At 44.2% G+C, this 19,301-nt stretch overlaps 1 protein-coding gene across 1 annotated transcript in view; it reads left to right on the top strand.

Moving 5' to 3' along the window:
• The window catches only part of LIN52 (lin-52 DREAM MuvB core complex component), a 189,968-nt gene that overhangs the window by 39,989 nt on the left and 130,678 nt on the right, over window positions 1-19,301 (top strand). The window contains exons 3-4 of the mRNA XM_030215138.1: window positions 11,404-11,441; window positions 13,399-13,465. Of these exons, the coding sequence (XP_030070998.1) occupies window positions 11,404-11,441; window positions 13,399-13,465 (105 nt within the window). The remainder of the gene's footprint in view (window positions 1-11,403; window positions 11,442-13,398; window positions 13,466-19,301) is intronic.

The following is a 19,301-nucleotide window of genomic DNA, read 5'->3' as shown; positions in this document are numbered from 1 at the left end:
CTCCATGGCAGCGACTATACAGGTAGCTCTCTCGGCCAGACTTTTCATGAGGTCTCTCCAATTTTTTCTCTCCTGTCCAGAGGTCCTCTCGGACGGTATCCCTTCAGCTGTAGTTGTCTTTGCATTCCCAGGAGCGCAGCAGGCTGTTCTGGTGGTTGCGGATGCAGAATATCACTGCAGGAATGCCTCTAGTGTCTACACAGTGGACAGTTTTTAATGACCAATGCCAGTCTCCGAGGTTGGGGAGTCCATTGTTTAGGCAGGTTAGCGCAGGGTCTTTGCTGTCCTCTGGAAGCATCCCAGTCCATCAATTTCTTGGAGACCAGAGCAAATTCATCTAGCTCTGGATGAGTTTTGTTCCCTAGTGTCTACCAAGGCGGTGACAGTTCTGTTGGATAATGCTTGGCCTATGTCAACAGCCAAGGAGAAACGAGGAGTCTGCTCTTGAGACAGAAGGCGGCGAGTCTCATAGCTTGGGCATACATTCTCCTAACTGCTATTTCAGCCTCCCAAGTGGTGGGAGTTGAAAACTTTCAAGCGGATTTTGTCTCTGTTGTCACTCCCTAGATCCAGGGGAATGGACTTTCAGCTCGCGAGCGTTTCATCTGATAGTAGCTCAGTGGGGTTCTCCAGTTCTAGATCTTTTTGTTTTCAGGCTCCCCTCTAAGGTTCCTTGCTTCTTCTGTCACCGAACACACTCGACAGCGGCAAGGAAAGGTGCCCTCTTAACAGCAGTATCCTTCTGGTATTCTCTATGCGTTTCCTCCATGGCCTCTTTTGCATTCCAACTTACAAAAGTTCGATTCATATGGGGGTCCAGTACTCCTGGTAGCTCCAGATTGGTACGGCCGTCTGGTTTTGGTGGCACCGGACTGGCCTTGCAGGCCGTGGTATGCCGACCTGTGACGTCTTCGGGCAGATCTTTTCTTCAGGCTTCTAGTCACGCAAGATCTCTTGTCGCAGGGTCCGGTTGTTCATCTGGATCCAGATCAATTCTGTCTTATGGCCTGACTCTTGAGAGGGCTAAGTTGACCAAAAAAAAAAAAGAGGAGTCGTTTCTACTGTGCTGCGTTTGTGTTGGCATTCTACTTCTTTCAATTATCTGCGCCCTTTGGGGATATTTCATGATTGGTGTAGGGAGTTTAGCCTATCTCCTTTTAGGGTTTTGGTTCTGCAAATTTTGGATTTTTTGCAGTGGGGTTTTGACAAAAACTTGGCTTTGTTTTCTGCTAAGCTGCAGATTGCGGCTTTGACGTGTTTAATGGTCGTATCCAAGGGAAGTCGCTGGATGTTCGTTTCCATGGTGGGATCTGACTTTGGTGCTTTCGGTTCTTGCTAAGCCTCCTTTCGAGCCTTTCTCGTTCTGTACTTCAAAGGATTTGACTTTGAAGACAGTGTTTTTTGTGTCTTTTTTTTCCCAAGGTACTATCTCGGTTTCATGTTTCTCTGCCGGTTGTATTGCCTGTGTTAGGTTTTTTTCTCCGTCTCGGAGGAGCAGCGGAATTTGACGTGCTTGCATGTCAAACGAGTGTTGAAGCACTATATTAAGTCTATGGTAGACATTTGGCGATCTGTGCGTTTGTTTCTTCTGATTGGTAGTGCGCATAAGAGGTTCTTGGCCTCTAAGCCCACTATTTCTCGATGGCTTAAAGAAATGATTGCTTCAGCCTTTCTTCTTTCTGGGAACACTGTTCCAGAGCATGTTAAGGCTCACTCTGCGAGAGGTCAGGCAGTTTCTTGGGCAGAGCGTTGTCTGGTTCCTCCAGAAGACATTTGTAGGGCATTGACCTGGTCGTCTTTGCATTCTTTTTCTCAGCACTACCATTTAGAAGTCCTCAGTCATAGTTAGGTTGCGTTTGGAGCGAGTGTTTTGTCGGCGGGGCTGCTAGGGTCCCTCCCATATCACTGCTTTGTTACTTCCCATCAGTCACATTCTGGGCCAGTCCGGAGGGACGCTAAGGAAGGGTAAATTAGGCCTTACCTGCTAATTTGCTTTCCTTTAGTTCCTCCAGACCGGCCCAGATCCCTCCCTTCAGATATCTGTGTTTTCAGAGGTTCAAAGTTATTTATTGGAGCTGTGTTGCTAGTTTATTACTCATTAAAAAAAAAAAAAAAAAAAAAAAACGCAAATTTTTTCTGGCTGTCTAAAATGTCCTGTTTACAGGACCTTGTTATGTTTGGAGGCACTCTCCCTTTGTTGACAATCTGCCGGGGGCTGCAAGTTTTCAATTTCTGCATTTAAAAAAACCCCAATTATTATTTATATAATAAAAGTTGTACGTGAGCCATACCTCTTCTCCATTGGGAGTTGGAGGTGAGCTTTATTACACGGCTTTGCCGTTGTTCAAACACATTTTTATGATTGTGTTTGGTGGCTGCTTGATTTCCCGGGGCGCAGAATGTTGTCTTTCCTTTCTTTTCTGCTTTGTTATTCAAATACTGAGGCTCGGGTCACATGACCAGGGCTCTTATTGGCTCTCTAGAGTCAGAATTTTCTCAGTCTCCACCTGCTGGAAGGCGTACACAACCCGTCAGTCACATTCTGGGCCGGTCCAGAGGGACTAAAGGAAAGCAAATTAGCAGGTAAGGCCTAATTTACCCATGTTACTCGACACAATCTGAGACGTTGGCCTAGAGTTGTCTTCATTTTATATATATTTATATTTTCACATAATAAAGAATATTCTTGATAGAGAAAAGATACAGAAAAGGGAAAAAAGAATGAGAATATTATCATCATATTACACAGTTATAGAAAAATAAGTAATCTTTCTGATCTCTAGTCCACTATTAGAAAGAGGAACAAGGCACAATTCCATGAAACCAGTTCACTTAAGTAAGGAGAATAGAAGAGAAACTAGACCATTCATACTTTACTATGGAGCAGATGAAGTTATTATTACTGGTTGCGCGAGTGGAGACACCACAGTTTTTGAATCTAGAAAGAAGGTTAAGTGTGTTGGATCAAAAAATACATATTTAACCGAGTTAACTTTCAGTACATATTTATAAGGAAAATTTAACCAAAAAAGACCATCCATTTGTAATACGTGGTCTAGTGGTTAGGGTGGTGGACTTTGGTCCTGGGGAACTGAGGAACTGAGTTGGATTCCCACTTCAGGCACAGGCAGCTCCTTGTGACTCTGGGCAAGTCACTTAACCCTCCATTGCCCCATGTAAGCCGCATCGAGCCTGCCATGAGTGGGAAAGCACAGGGTACAAATGTAACAAAAATAAAATAGATACTATTGGAGATTCTACATGGAATGTTGCTATTCCACTAGCAACATTCCATGTAGAAGCCTGCGCGGCCACATTGGTGATCTGCAAGGGCCGACTTCTACATGGAATGTTGCTAGTGGAATAGCAACATTCCTTGTAGAATCTCAAATAGTAGCAACAGTGGAGGAGTGGCCTAGTGGTTAGGGTGGTGGACTTTGGTCCTGAGGAACTGAGTTTGATTCCCACTTCAGGCACAGGCAGCTCCTTGTGACTCTGGGCAAGTCACTTAACCCTCCATTGCCCCATGTAAGCCGCATCGAGCCTGCCATGAGTGGGAAAGCGCGGGGTACAAATGTAACAAAAATAAAATAGATACTATTGGAGATTCTACATGGAATGTTGCTACTATTGAGATTCTGTTGCTACTATTGGAGATTCTACATGGAATGTTGCTATTCCACTAGCAACATTCCATGTAGAAGCCTGCGCGGCCACATTTGTGATCTGCAAGGGCCGACTTCTACATGGAATGTTGCTAGTGGAATAGCAACATTCCATGTAGAATCTCAAATAGTAGCAACAGTGGAGGAGTGGCCTAGTGGTTAGGGTGGTGGACTTTGGTCCTGAGGAACTGAGTTTGATTCCCACTTCAGGCACAGGCAGCTCCTTGTGACTCTGGGCAAGTCACTTAACCCTCCATTGCCCCATGTAAGCCGCATCGAGCCTGCCATGAGTGGGAAAGCGCGGGGTACAAATGCTTCAGGGTTTTTTTTTTTTTTTTTTTTACATTTAACTATGTTACTATGTTAAATGTAAAAAAAAAAAATACCCTAGGTTGAAGCTTGAGAAAAAGTTGACACCGTTTATAGTTCATAAAACGTTCTTCTCTATGTCGGAAGATTTGCTTTAGAACCCAATCTCAGTCGGGTTATAGAGCAAATGTTACTATTAACGTTGCTGGTTTAACACCCTGCTCATCCTCGTCAACCAATTGTGTGAGATTTAAGGTATCAAAAGAAACATCACCTCCTTCTACAATAGGTTGATTAGTATCTTTCTTTTTATATGGTAACAAATAGTATATGTTAGAAACAGGCGGATATGCCTGTTCAGGAATCTTCAATATCTCCTGTAGATATTTTTTAAAGGTGATAAGAGGAGCTATTGCTGGCATTTGGGAAAATTTATCAAATGTAAATTATTAGCTCTCTGTTTTCCAAATTTTCAATTTTATATTGCAAAAGTTTATTTTCTTTCATAAGACTCATATGAGCTTGTTGAACATTTTCTATTTTACCCATATTGGATTCAGTATTCTTTTCAACAGTTATAACTTTTGTTTCCAACACAGTTATTTTTTCTAAAGGAGCCTTAGAACATTGGCTCACTGAAATCAGTTTTTGTGAGAAGGAAATTTCCAATCCCAAAAAGGCTTCCCATATAGTTTCAAGAATGATGATCTGAGGTTTTTCAGGCAAATAGGACTCACTGAGAGCTGTAATTTCAAACTCCTTCCCCTCCAAGGACTGTTCCTCTCCTGCCGATTTGAAGTCCAGCAAAACGCTGGCTCCTGCCCGTATCTCCGCCTCCTGGATGGAAAGGCTGGCGCTCCCTCACCACGACCTGCCCCCGCAGAACGGAGTCCTCCTTGAGCGTCATTGCACGGGGCCTCCAGAGCACACTGCGGGTCCAAATAGGCGGCGGACTCCAAAGATTGGGGCTCAACGAGGTGTCAGCCTCAAGTTGGAGTAGCGGGTCACCTTTTTTTTTTTTGTGCTCTTTCAAAAAGTACAAAGACTAGGGGACACGCGATTAAATTACCTAAGTGTCATTTTAGACAATACACTGAAATCTTCTGTCCAGTATGCGATGGTGGCCAAAAAAGCAAACAGGATGCTAGGAATTATTAGGAGAGGGATGCAAAATAAGACCAAAAATATTATAATGACTCTGTATCACTCCATGCTTCAACCACACCTTGAGTATTGTGTTCAATTCTAGTTGCAGTATCTCAAAAAAGATATAACGGAGTTAGAAAAGGTTCAAAAAGGAGCAATCAAAACGATAGAAGGGGCAGAACTGCTCCCGTATGAGGAAAAGCTAAAGAGGTTAGGGCTCTTCACCTTGGAAAAGAAACGGCTGAGGGGAATATGACTGAGATCCACAAAATCCTGAGTGAAGGGAACAGGTGGAGGTGAATTGGTTTATCTGTCATTCAAAAGTACAAAGACCAGGGAACATTTGATGAAATTGAATGGAAATACTTTTAAAACAAACAGGAGGAAATATTTTTTCACTCAAAGAATAGTTAAACATAGAAACATGATGGCAGATAAGGGCCATATTACCCATCCAGTCTGCCCATCCTCTGTAACAAACCAGGTAACTAGAAAAAACATGGAGTAAATAAAAAAACAACCTCACCTATGATCCATGGAAGCAGTCACACAGAAATTACAAAAATGCCATTAAACGAGCTAAAAGATCCTACTATACACAAACAATTATAACCAGCGGTACAGACATGAAAAAAACAATACCAACTCATAAAAAATCTACTCAACACCAACCCAATCACATCATCACCATCAAACTACCCTTCTGCAAACCAACTTGCCAAATACTTCAATGATAAAATTACCAATATTTGCAGCATGATACCCCAAGATTGTGCAAATATCTATACCTTTCTTGACAAATTGGACCCATACATAGATGAAATCCCAGCTGACCGCTCTTGTACAAATTTCACCCTCCTCACCACTAAAGAAATTTCTACGGCAATCACCAAGCTCTCCAAATCTCACTACCATCTCGACCCACGTCCCAACTACCTAATGAAAGATGCCCCAGAATGCTTTATCACAGATCTTACCTCCCACCTAAACTTCCTGCTACAACAAGGCTCATTCCCTACAGAACATAGCAATATACTACTTACACTAATACCTAAAAACCCCAAGAAACCAGCGAGTGATGTCACCAACTATCGTCCAGTCGCATCCATCCTTTTGCTAATTAAATTATTGGCAAACAGGGTGACCTCCCAACTAAACGACTTTATACAAAAATTCTCCATTCTACATGAATCACAATTGGGTTTCCGTTCAGCCCACAATACAGAAACCGTCCTACTCACCCTAATATCCAAATTCAAACAGGAAATTTCACTTGGAAACAACATCCTCCTCTTACAATTCGATTTATCCCGTGCATTCGATATAGTAAATCACAATATCCTAACCAAACTACTGGATAAACGTGGAATCGGTGGAAACATTAATTGGATAAAAGGCTTCATCACCTCAAGATCTTACCAAGTCAAATCAACCTCAACTATCTCATCTCCCTGGTCACCAAACTGCGGTGTACCTCAAGGTTTCCCTCTGTCCCCGATCCTTTTCAATCTTATGATGATCCCACTAGCAAAAGCTCTATTCAGACATGGTCTCAACCCTTTGATATATGCTGACGACGTCACCATATTTATTCCCTTCAAATCTAATCTAACTGAAATTTCTGACAAAATATCCTTGGGCATGCACATCTTAACCGCTTGGGCCAACGCCTTTATGATGAAAATGAACAAAGAAAAAACGCAATGCCTAATCCTCTCTTCCCAGCACTCCGCGCCCCTCCCTACCAACCTTAACATCTCCAGCACCACAATCCCCATATCTGACAACTTAAAAATCCTTGGAGTAACATTAGATAACCATCTCTCGCGCGAGGATCACACAAAATCCACTACAAAGAAAATGTTCAACATGATGTGGATACTGAAACGCGTAAAACCATATCTCCCCCTGAAAACATTCCGGAACTTGGTGCAATCCACAGTACTGACCCACGCCGACTACTGCAACAGTATTTTCTTAGGCTGCAAGAACAACATCCTGAAAAAACTTCAGACTGCCCAAAATACAGCAGCTAGATTCATTTTTGGCAAACCAGGATTTGAAAGTGCAACACCTCTTCGAAAAAAACTTCATTGGCTCCCTATCAAAGAACGAATCAATTTCAAAGTCCACACAGTAATCCACAAGATTATCCACAGTGAATCTCCAGGCTATATGCTCGACCTGATCGACCTCCCCACCAGGAATATGTCTACAACCTCACAAACTTACCTCAACCTACACTACCCCAATTGCAAAGGACTCAAGTACAAAACCTATTATGGATCCAACTTCTCCATCTTAGGCAGCCAACTCTGGAATGCCCTCCCCAGACCAATCCGACCACTCAGTGACCATCTGCCCTTTTGGAAATCACTAAAAACCCATCTGTTCAGGCAAGCCTACCCAAACGATCCAGATTACTTCCCACAAACCCATCTATTCATCACATATCCAGGAGACAATGACAATGACCTAGACTACATCTCCCACCTCATTTTCCCCTGCTTTGACCCTGTTCTATCCCCTTTCACCTCATCGACCCCTCCCCCAATGCTCACCTACCCTTACTCACACCTCTCCTACTCCCTTCACTCTTGCCCATTCTCCTCCGCCTCATCTACCCTCCAATTGCTCACTTACCCTTGCTCATACTTCTCTCACTCCCCTCATTCCTGCATTTCTACATTCTTATTTCTTTTATTACTCCGATAATACTCAACTTATTTCTCTCCACCAATACTTTGTAATCCCAATTACTATGTAAGCCGCATTGAACCTGCTTTGAGTGGGAAAGCACGGGGTACAAATGTAATAAATAAATAATAAATACATAAATTAACTCTTCCTTTTCCTAAGCGATCCCACATGTTTATCCCATGCCTTTTTAAATTCTGGACCAGTACTCAACTCCACAACCTCCACCGGGAGGCCATTCCACGCCTCCACACCCTTTCTGTGAAATAGTGCTTCCTTAGATTACTCCTAAGCCTATTCCCTCTTAACTTCATCAAATGCCTTCTCATTCCAGAGCGCTCCTTCATTTGAAAAGGCTCTCTTCCCGTACATAAATGCCCTTGAGATATTTAAATATCTCTATCATGTCTCCTCTCTCCCTCCTCTCTTCCAGCGTATACATGTTGAAGTTCATAAGCTTGTCCCTATAATTCTTTCGTTCAAGACCGCTTACTAATTTTGTAGCCGCCCTCTGGACAGACTCCATCCTGTTTATATCTTTCCGTTGGTGCGGTCTCCAGAACTGCACACAGTACTCCAAATATACTGTAGCGTTCCCTCAGATTCTTGCAACCCAAGTGCATGACCCTGCATTTTTGGGGATTAAACCTAAGTTGCCAAATATCGGTCCATTCCTCCAGCTTTGCTAGGTCCTTCCTCATGTCATTCACGCCCTCCAGTGTGTCCACCCTGTGGCAGAGTTTAGTATCATCCGCAAAGAGACAAACCTTACCAGACAACCCTTCCGCAATATCGCTCACAAAGACGTTAAAAAGAGCCAGCCCTAGGACCGATCCGTGTGGTACTCCACTGACGACATCCTTTTCTTCAGAGCAAGCTCCATTTACCACTACCCTCTGTCTCCTACCATTCAACCAATTTTTAACCCAATCAATTTCTCTAGGTCCCATACCGAGGGCACTCGATTTATTTATCAGTCGCCTGTGCGGACCCGTGTCAAAGGCTTTGCTGAAATCCAAGTATACCACATCAACGCCCCTCCCAGATCCAACTGTTTGGTCATCCAGTTGAAGAAGACAGTCAGACCTGCCACTAGTGAAGCCATGCTTTCTCTGGTCCCGCTTTCCATTTAGTTCAAGAAATCTCACAATTCTCCTCTTTAGAAGCATTTCCATTAGCTTGCTCACCACCGAGGTTAGAGTGACAGGTCTTTAGTTGCTAACCTCCTCCTTACTTCCAAAGGAACCACATCCGCCCTTCTCCAGTCCACCGGGACCACTCCAGTTTCTAAGGAAGCATTGAAGAGGTACTACTACTACTACTGTTTAGCATTTCTATAGCGCTACAAGGCGTACGCAGCGCTGTACAAACATAGAAGAAAGACAGTCCCTGCTCAAAGAGCTTACAATCTAATAGCAGAGCCGACAGAACTTCTCCAAGTTCCTTAAGCACCCTCGGGTGTATCCCATCTGGCCCCATCACTCTATCTACTTTTAGGTTGGCAAGCTCCTCACGAGCACAGCCCTCCGTAAACAGGTCTTGGTCTACCATACACCTGTCCCCTTTAGCCTTTGTTTTCTGCAGCCCTACCCCCAGGTCTTTCATCTGTGAACACAGAGCTAAAATAATTGTTAAGCAGTTCAGCTTTATCCTTATCATCTTCCCCATATTTCTCTCCCTTAGTTTTGAGCCTCACAGTGCTATTATGGCACTTCCTCTTGTCACTTACATACCTGTAAAAGGTCTTATCCCCCAATTTTACCGTATTAGCTATCTTTTCCTCCATTTGCCGCTTCGCTTTCATGATAGCTTTTCCAGCTTCTCTTCACTTATTTAGGTATTCTCTCCTGTCCTCATCTTTCTGAGTCATCTTATAATGTGTAAAGGCTAGCCTCCTTACCCTTACCCTTTTCAGCTACTACATTCGAGTACCAGAGAGGCCTTCTTTTCCTCTTAACTTTTATGCAATTTTCAAACATAAAGGTTAGTTGCCTTTAATATAGCTCCTTTCAGTCTTGTCCATTGCTGTTCTGCATCCTTCAGTTGTTCCCATCCTGCTAACTGTTCCTTGAGAAATTCCCCCATCTCGGCAAAGTTAATTCCTTTGAAATCCAGGATATTCAATCTCGAATGAGCCCTCTATTCTGTTTTAATATTGAACCACACTATACGATGATCACTAGATGCCAAATGGTCTGCCACCTTGATGTCAGAAACGTTCTCTCCATTCGTAAGCACCAGGTCCAGAATAGCTCCATCCTGCGTCGGTTCTGTTACCCAATGCTGGAACAATTCCTCCTGAAGGGAATCTAAGATCTCTTTGCTTCTAGACGACCCCGCAGACAGGATACCCCAATCAACATCCAGCATATTGAAGTCTTCTATCAGTAGCACTTCCTCTTTCCTAGCTATCTTGCAGATGTCTTCAATTAAGTCCCTGTCCATTTCCTCCGACTGTCAGGGTGGTCTGTATATCACTCCGATATAGATACATTTTTTTTCCCTCTTTCAAGTTTAACCCACAGCGCTTCCATACCCCACATGTCCTGCATGTAAAAGACACTTTTTGTAAAAATTCTTTTTGCATAATGTTTGAGGAGTATTACATGACTTTTTCTCATTTAGAACACTCCTTTTCATTGTCTTTATTTCTCATTTTGGAGTGACAATTTTTCTCCCTTAATTTTTGTGACTATTTGGGATTCTGTCAGGTATTTGGCCACTGTTGGAAACGGGATACTGGGCTAGATGGACCATTGGTCTGACCCAGTATAGCTATTCTTATGTTCATAAAGAAAACTCTAATGCTAATTTTACTTATTTTATTATTGTATTTATATTTTTACTGTTTGTATTGTATTCTGTATACTTTTTCTCATTGTATGTTGTAAACAGCCTTGAAAGATTTCTTAAAAGGCAATATATCAAACACAAAATAAACTTGAATTTTTTTTTTATTTGGCTGCTGAAGGGAATGAGGGCCCCCCCCCCCCCCCCACACACACACATACACACACTGGCAGGGGCCCTACAGAGACTCACCAAGTTAAGGCCCTTAAGTTGAAGCTTGGGGCTGTGGAGAGCAGTGAACCTCCAAGCGGTACTGAGGTAAAGACCGTGCTCCAAACCCCAGGAGCACCCATCCCACCAGACTCAACTGCAAAGGGTACAGCGTACAGGCCACAGACTGCATCCCGAGGAGTGAGTCTGGACTAGGGACCTGCTGCACCAGAACAAGCCTTACACCATCTGCTGGAGGTAGAGAAATACTGGAGAGTTCCAGGCTGCACCAGCCCATATTCTAATGATATCACTGAAATAGTTTAGTATCTGTGTCGATCTATCTGCTGGTAGAGAGATTCAACTCATTTTCTGGACTGGTCTAGCAGGATGAAAAGGAAGGTGCTTTAAGTTGTTATCTTTCAACACTACACACAATAGAAGAATTTCATCATAGCTGGGGGGTTTTTGAGTTGTGTAAATTGAAAAATAAAGATAAGAAACTTCAATGAATTTTAAGGTAACAAAAATAATATTGCTAAATGTTACATTTTTTATGTAGTAATTTATCTCTCTTTCTGTACAGTACCAGGGGTCGCTGAGTTTGCAGCATCTTTTAAAAGCGTAAGTGGTTCTCTTCTCAGCTTATCCTTTTCCTCCCACCTTGTGTTACATCCTGCTATTATTATTACTTATTTCTAGAGTGCTGCTTTATTTATGCAGCAGTGTACATCTTGTAATTTGGTATTATAGCATACAATTGTTATTCTCCAAAGGTGTATATATTGCATGACTTCACACTTTAAGTTCATAAGCTGCCTTGATGGACCCTCTGTTACTAAAGCTAGTAGGCTAGTTATTGGCCAGATATTCCTAGCTCAACTTAATGTGTAGTCAAAAAAGCAAATAGTGTAGGAATAATTCAGAAGAGTCTGGAGAATCAAATAAAGAATATAATATTGGCTCTGTATAGATCTTTGGTGACAGGTCATATGTGTGTGCTCAATGCAAAGAGCTCCTAGCTCTTAGAGAAAGAGTCCATTCTCTTGAGGCTAGAGTAGCAGACTTGGAGGAACTGAGGGAGACATACATAGAGGAGGCCAACAGGGGCGTAGAGAAGTCCCACCTCCAATCTGGTAGCCCCTGTGCTGCCTTGGAGGAGGGAAGCTTTCTAAAAGGAGAGCGTCACCCTGGTGCAGCTGGAAATAATCCTGTACACAGGACCAGCACACCAGGGGATGCAATATCCTCTTGCATCGAGGTTGTGTCTCCAGGAGCTACTGCCCAGGAGGGAAGGGTTAAGACGGGTATTGTAGTTGCTGGTTTGATTATTAGGCATATAGATAGCTGGCTGGCTGGCTGGTGGACGTGAGGATCGCCTGATCACTTGCCTGCCTGGTTCGAAGTTGGCAGACCTCATACATCACCTAGATAGGATTTTAGATAGTGCTGGGGAGGAGCCGGCTGTCTTGATACACATGGGTGCCAATGACATAGGAAAATGTGGGAGAGAGGTTCTGGAAGCCAAATTTAGGCTCTTAGGTAGAAACAGAACCTCTAGGGTAGCATTTTCCGAACTGCTACCCGTTCCACGCGCAGGGCCCAAGACACAGGTAGAGCTAGAGAGTCTCAATGTGTGCATGAGGCGATGGTACAGGAACTAGGTAACATTCTGGGGAAGGATGGGCTCCACCTTAACCAGGATGGGTCCAGGCTGCTGGCATCGGCATTTAAAAAAGGAGATAGAGCAGCTTTTAAACTAGAACCTAGGGGAAGGCCAACAGTCGTTCAAAGATGCATGGATCAGAACAAGGTATCTTTCAAAGATATCACCAAAAAAGTGAAGATAGGGTATCCCGATAGCGAGGTTGCGAAACAGACCATAATAGATCAGGTGTCCTTAAATAAAAATCAGACAGAAGATTGCAGATTAACTCTGTCAACTGCTTAGCAAGATGTAAATAGGAACAGCAAACATAGTTTGAAATCTCTATATGCGAATGCCAGAAGCCTAAGAAATAAAATGGGAGAGTTAGAATATATTGCACTAAATGAAAAATTAGGTATAATAGGCATCTCTGAGACCTGGTGGAAGGAGGATAACCAGTGGGACACTGTCATACCAGGGTACAAATTATATCTTAGTGATAGGGTTGATCAAATTGGTGGAGGGGTAGCATTGTATATTAATGAGAGCCTTGAATCAAATAGATTGAAAATTCTGCAGGAAACAAAACACATCTTAGAAGCCCTATGGATTGAAATTCCATGTGTAAAGGGGAAAAGGATAATGATAGGAGTGTGCTATCGCCCACCTGGCTAGGATGAACAGCCATGTAGAAATGTTATCAGAAATTAGGGAGGCTAACAAACCAGGCAACACAATAATAATGAGTGATTTCAATTACCATGATATTGACTAGGCAAATGTAACATCAGGGCTTGCGTTGGGCGTGTGTAGTTACCTACATGGCTTAGTAAAAGGGCCCCATAGTTATTTTCATATTTTTTATAATCTGCTATTACCTTGTGTCACAAGAAAATAATTTATTTGTATTTCTTTATTTGCTTTATTTAATAGCCAATCACCAGCTCACCTCCTAAATGGATGGCAGAACTGGAAAATGACGACATTGATATGTTAAAAGGTAAGCTCAGTTTAAAAATAGGTACTTTAACAAATTGCTGGAACTTCAGCTTCATAGGCCACAGAAATTTAAATGTGTTTAGAAGCAAGGAGTTCCTTATATGTATTATTGTTCCTTTGTCTTGTTTTTTTTTTTTAAAATCCTGTTATAGAGGTTATCTCACCGGCACTGAAGGGGTTAATGCCAGATTGTCTAAGGAATTTGTTGCTTTTCCAGTTGAGTAAAACAGAGAGTGAGTATTTCAGCTGGGATCAAACAGTTGACAGTTCACAGAAGGTGAACCCTTGGGCTGCGACGCTACCCAGTCAACCCGAGGTTTAGCCTGACTTGTGTTTACGAGGGACCATAAAATGGAATCTTCTGGTGATCAGCAGAACAAGATGGCCAGCAGACTTCCACGAGTTGTTCTTGGAACCGTAGGCCTTCTTGGAATCACAGGTGTCCTGGACCATGAATCCAAGATCCGGTTCTTCAGGCATGGTACAAGAAGTAGGAGGTTAAGAACATTCCTTCAGGAGGTCTCTGGCCCTATAGTCAGCTGTGGCCAGGGTCCTGGATTCTAGGAGCAAGCAAGTTTTACCCACAACTCCCTCCCAGTAGAAGATCCACAGCATCCCTGCCCTCCATGTCTTTGTCTGTCTGAGTCATACCTTGGCTTGAACCCCACTGGCCCGGGACAAATTATCAAGAATACCTGGATATGAAGTGAGGAGTCCCTCGAGGATCCAGCATATCCTTCTGCCGACCCTGGAATTGAGTCTCTTTAGCTTCCACTCACACACTTCAGGAAGCCAATACTGGAAGTGCAGTGGGGGGGGCGGGCGAGCCGCCACTGCCCAGAGGAACGTCGCAGAGCCCAGTCAAAACCCAAGAGGATGCTGTGAAGCCAAACACCAATGCCCTCCAATTATGATTGACAATGTCAAAAGCGGCAGACAGGTCAAGGAGGATGAGGATGGAGTAGTGACAATCAGAAGACCTGTTGCAAAGACCCTGAAGGAAAGCCAGAGCCTTCCCTAAATAGGACCTGGATATGAAGTGAGGAGTCCCTCGAGGATCTGGCATATCCTTCTGCCGACCCTGGAATTGAGTCTCTTTAGCTTCCACTCACACACTTCAGGAAGCCAGTACTGGAAGTGCAGTGGGGGGGGCGGGCGAGCCGCCACTGCCCAGAGGAACGTCGCAGAGCCCAGTCGAAGCCCAAGAGGATGCTGTGAAGCCAAATACCAACGCCCTCCAAGGTCCAGAGGTCAGCTGGAGTCCAGGGCACAGCCACGACCTTGACACTACATGCTCTCCAAGGACCCTCCTCCCCGACAGTCCTGACTTGTGTTTACGAGGGACCATACAATGGAATCTTCAGGTGATCAGCAGAACAAGATTGAGGGAGCTCAGAGAGGTTCTGGCGGGTCCTCTTAAAGATTTGTTTAATAAATCCTTGGAGACGGGAGAGGTTCCGAGGGACTGGAGAACGGCAGAGGTGGTCCCTCTTCACAAAAGTGGTGATAGGCACTGGAAACTAAAGGCCAGTAAGCCTCACTTCGGTTATTGGAAAAGTAATGGAAGCCATGCTGAAGGAAAGGATAGTGAATTTCCTAGAAGCCAATAAGTTGCAAGATCCGAGACAACATGGTTTTACCAGAGGGAAATCGTGCCAAACGAATCTCATTGAATTCTTTGATTGGGTAACTGGAGAATTGAATCATCGACGTGCTATAGATGTAATCTACTTAGATTTTAGCAAAGCTTTTGACACGGTTCCCCACAGGAGGCTCTTAAATAAACTAGATGGGCTGAAAATAGGTCCCGAAGTGGTGAACTGGGTTAGGAACTGGTTGACGGACAGACGACAGAGGGTGGTGGTAAATGGAATTCGCTCGGAGGAGGGAAAGGTGAGTAGTGGAGTGCCTCAGGGATCGGTGCTGGGGCCAATTCTGTTCAATATATTTGTGAGTGACATTGCCGAAGAGTTAGAAGGTAAAGTTTGCCTATTTGCGGATGATACTAAGATTTGCAACAGAGTGGACACCCGGGAGGGAGTGGAAAGCATGAAAAGGGATCTGAGGAAGCTAGAAGAATGGTCTAAGGTTTGGCAATTAAAATTCAATGCGAAGAAATGCAAAGTGATGCATTTAGGAAGTAGAAACCCACGAGAGCCTTATGTGTTAGGCGGGGAGAGTCTGATATGTACTGAGGGGGAGAGGGATCTTGGGGTGATAGTATCCAAGGATCTGAAGGAGACAAAACAGTGTGACAAGGCGGTGGCCGTAGCGAGAAGGTTGCTAGGCTGTATAGAGAGAGGTGTGATCAGCAGAAGAAAGGAAGTGTTGATACCCCTGTACAAGTCGTTGGTGAGGCCCCACCTGGAGTATTGTGTTCAGTTTTGGAGGCCGTACCTCGCGAAGGATGTTAAAAAAATGGAAGCGGTGCAAAGAAAAGCTACGAGAATGGTATGGAATTTGCGTTCCAAGACGTATGAGCAGAGACTTGCTGACCTGAACATGTATACCCTGGAGGAAAGGAGGAACAGGGGTGATATGATACAGACGTTCAAATACTTGAAAGGTATTAATCCGCAAAAAAATATTTTCCAGAGATGGGAAGGCGGTAGAACGAGAGGACATGAAATGAGATTGAAGGGGGGCAGACTCAAAAAAGATGTCAGGAAGTATTTTTTCACGGAGAGGGTGGTGGATGCTTGGAATGCCCTCCCGCGGGAGGTGGTGGAGATGAAAACGGTAACGGAATTCAAACATGCATGGGATGTGCATAAAGGAATCCTGTGCAGTAGGAATGGATCCTCAGAAGCTTAGCCAAAATTGGGTGGCGGAGCCGGTGGGGGAAGAGAGGTTGGTAGTTGGGAGGCGAGGATAGTGGAGGGCAGACTTATACGGTCTGCCAGAGCCGGAGATGGGAGGCGGGACTGGTGCTTGAGAGGCGGGAAATACTGCTGGGCAGACTTGTACGGTCTGTGCCCTGAAAAAGGCAGGTACAAATCAAGGTAAGGTATACACATATGAGTTTATCTTGTTGGGCAGACTGGATGGACCGTGCAGGTCTTTTTCTGCCGTCATCTACTATGTTACTATGTAATGTGGGAACAGGTGTCTGGGGGTCCTAACATCAGTGGTGACAGGTGTTACTCCAGGCAGTAATGCCACCTTTCTCCCAGTCTAAGGTTGAGTTGTGTTTCTGAAGACAACGGGCTTCCCAGACATCTGGAAGACATAAAGAGCGATGTCCTCCCTTACGGTCACATGCTCAGGCATAGTGGAACTGTCTGGGTTTTAAGATGTCCTTGAATGTTACCATAATCTGAGGAGATCGGAATGGTCTTAGGTAAATCTGGGGTAGGAATCTTGAAATGACGAACAAGAGCTTCGTCTATGAAGTTCCCACCTGCTCCAGGATCCAATAAAATCTTGACACTTTTCTTCCCTTGATCTAAATCAAGCACTGCCGGAACTAGAATTTGAGTACAGGGATGCCAGAACTAGGCTTCAAGGTCCAGCCTTGTTAGGGCATTTAAGTGCATAGAGGGGCATAATCGAACGCGAACGCCTATCTCCATGGGCGTCTATGTCCGAAAACGGGTATGTGAAGAGGCGGGACAGACCGTATTTTCGAAAAAATGGACGTTTTTCAGCTGGGCATTTTTTTTTTTTTTTTAGCAATAATGGAATCTAAAAACGCCCAGCTCAAAAACGTCCTAATCCGAGCCATTTGGTCGTGGGAGAGGCCACGATTCGTAGTACACTCGCCCCCCTGACATGCCAGGACACCAACTGGGCACCCTAGAGGTCAGTGCGGTGGACTTCAGACAACGCTCCCACATGCATAGCTCCCTTACCACGGGTGCTGAGCACCCAACCCCCCTCCCCCAAAACCCACTACCCACAAATGTACAACACTACCATAGCTCTTAGGGGTGAAGGGGGCACCTACATGTGGGTACAGTGGGTTTTGGAGACCTCCCATTTACCAGCACAAGTGTTAGAGGTAGTGGGGGATGGGCCTGGATCCACCTGGCTGAAGTGTACTGCGGTACCCACTAACAGTGCTCCAGGGACCTGCATGCACGCAGGCCTCTAGGACTTGTTGCTGCTATATAACATTGGCACACCAGTTGACACCTGAAGACTAATCTCTCCGAAAACGTCCTTTATTGGAATAAGCACGCTTACTCACAGTTAACTGCAGATCAGAGGTTGTGCCCCACTGGCAACGAGTCTCCCTGGTACTGAGATTAGCAGTAGGTCAGAGCTGGCAGAATGATGTGCAATGCCCTCTTTCAGCCACATTCAAGGTAAGAACTAAGTTCTGTAACATGGCTAACACGTGAAAGGGATCTAAAACTGGCTTACAAAAATGGCCACTACCTCATGGACTACCTGAAACAAAACAGGGCACACTCTGACCCAGTAAGCAGGGGGAAAAGCACCGTGGGAGTAGAGCCTACCAACTACCAACATCGTGAGCATTTGCCACAAGCTAGTGGAATCACGGAGCCCAATACCCTACACCCACCACAATGCATTGCTGATGTGACTATGCAGTGCGCATAACAGAAAAGGTGTCACACTCACCCGAGAGCCACATCAGAACCAGGGAAAGGCTGTCACAGGATAGAACACATTCTGCTGTCATGGAGGTGGGTACGGCATTTGAGGCTGGCCTAGAGGCTGGAAAAAAAGTTTTTAAAGTGGGGTTTTTTTGGTGGGAGGGGGTTAGTGACCACTGAGGGGAGTCCGTGGAGGTCATCCCCGATTCTCTCCAGTGGTCATCTGGTCAGTTGGGGCACTTTTTTGGGACCTGTTCGTGAAAAAAAGGGTCCAAAAAAAGTGACCCAGAATCGCGGTAAAAACACCTTTTTTTTTTTTTTTTTTTTCGATTATCAGCTAAAGACGCCCATCTCTCCTCTGCCGATAACCACGCCCCAGTTCCGCCTTCACCATGCCTCCGACACACCCCCGTCAACTTTACCCATTTCCGCGACAGATTGCAGTTGGAAACGCCCAAAATCGGCTTTCCATTATACTGATTTGGGCGCCCACGGGAGAAAGACGCCCATCTCCCGATTTGGGTCGCAATATAGGCGTTTTTCTCTCTTGATTATAAGCAGGATAGTGTCCTTTCTCACCACCTGTGCTTTTTTTGTGGAAAAAAAGGTGCCGGTACTCATTATGGGCGGGATCACCACATATGGCTCCACCCCTATGATAGCCACACCCCTTATACCAGCCATGGTGCATATAAATAGACAATTTAATCAAATGATCCCAAGAATTAGTCCCTGGTAAAATACAACTACCAAGTATCCAATAACCAGAGAACAGCAAAGGATGCAAAATATATACGAGACAGATTTATCAGACACTAAGTTCTTTTTTTGAAAAAAAATTTTATGTGATAATGGAGAGTTCTCAGAATATAAACTCACCCAAGTGAGACAACACCAAAGTGACTTATGTCTCTAAGGGTGGATAAGCTTCTCGATCATAGAACTTCTCCGTGATTGTGGTAGTGTCAACCAACCACACACTTGTGCTCTTTACCAAATAATAAGTGATCTAGAAAAAATTTTGTAATAAAAAAGTGTCTGAATAAATCAGCCCTATATATTGCTCCGCTGACCTCAAAATAGAACAATATAAACTATAAGGCACTTATCGTAATAAAATAGGTTCCCCCGTCGGTATTCACTATTTTCTTCCGTTCGGGGAACATATCATAGTTGCTTTATAGCTCCACAGATACTCTTATGGGAACACTTCAAACTTATGTGATGTCTCCACAGCAGCACTATGGCAATAGTGTTGATGAAAAATCAGTAAAC

Source organism: Microcaecilia unicolor, chromosome 9 (assembly GCF_901765095.1).
Source record: "Microcaecilia unicolor chromosome 9, aMicUni1.1, whole genome shotgun sequence".
NCBI lineage: Eukaryota > Metazoa > Chordata > Amphibia > Gymnophiona > Siphonopidae > Microcaecilia > Microcaecilia unicolor.
The sequence above is the reverse complement of the archived record's forward strand: the minus strand, read 5'-3'. Positions and strand labels throughout refer to the sequence as shown.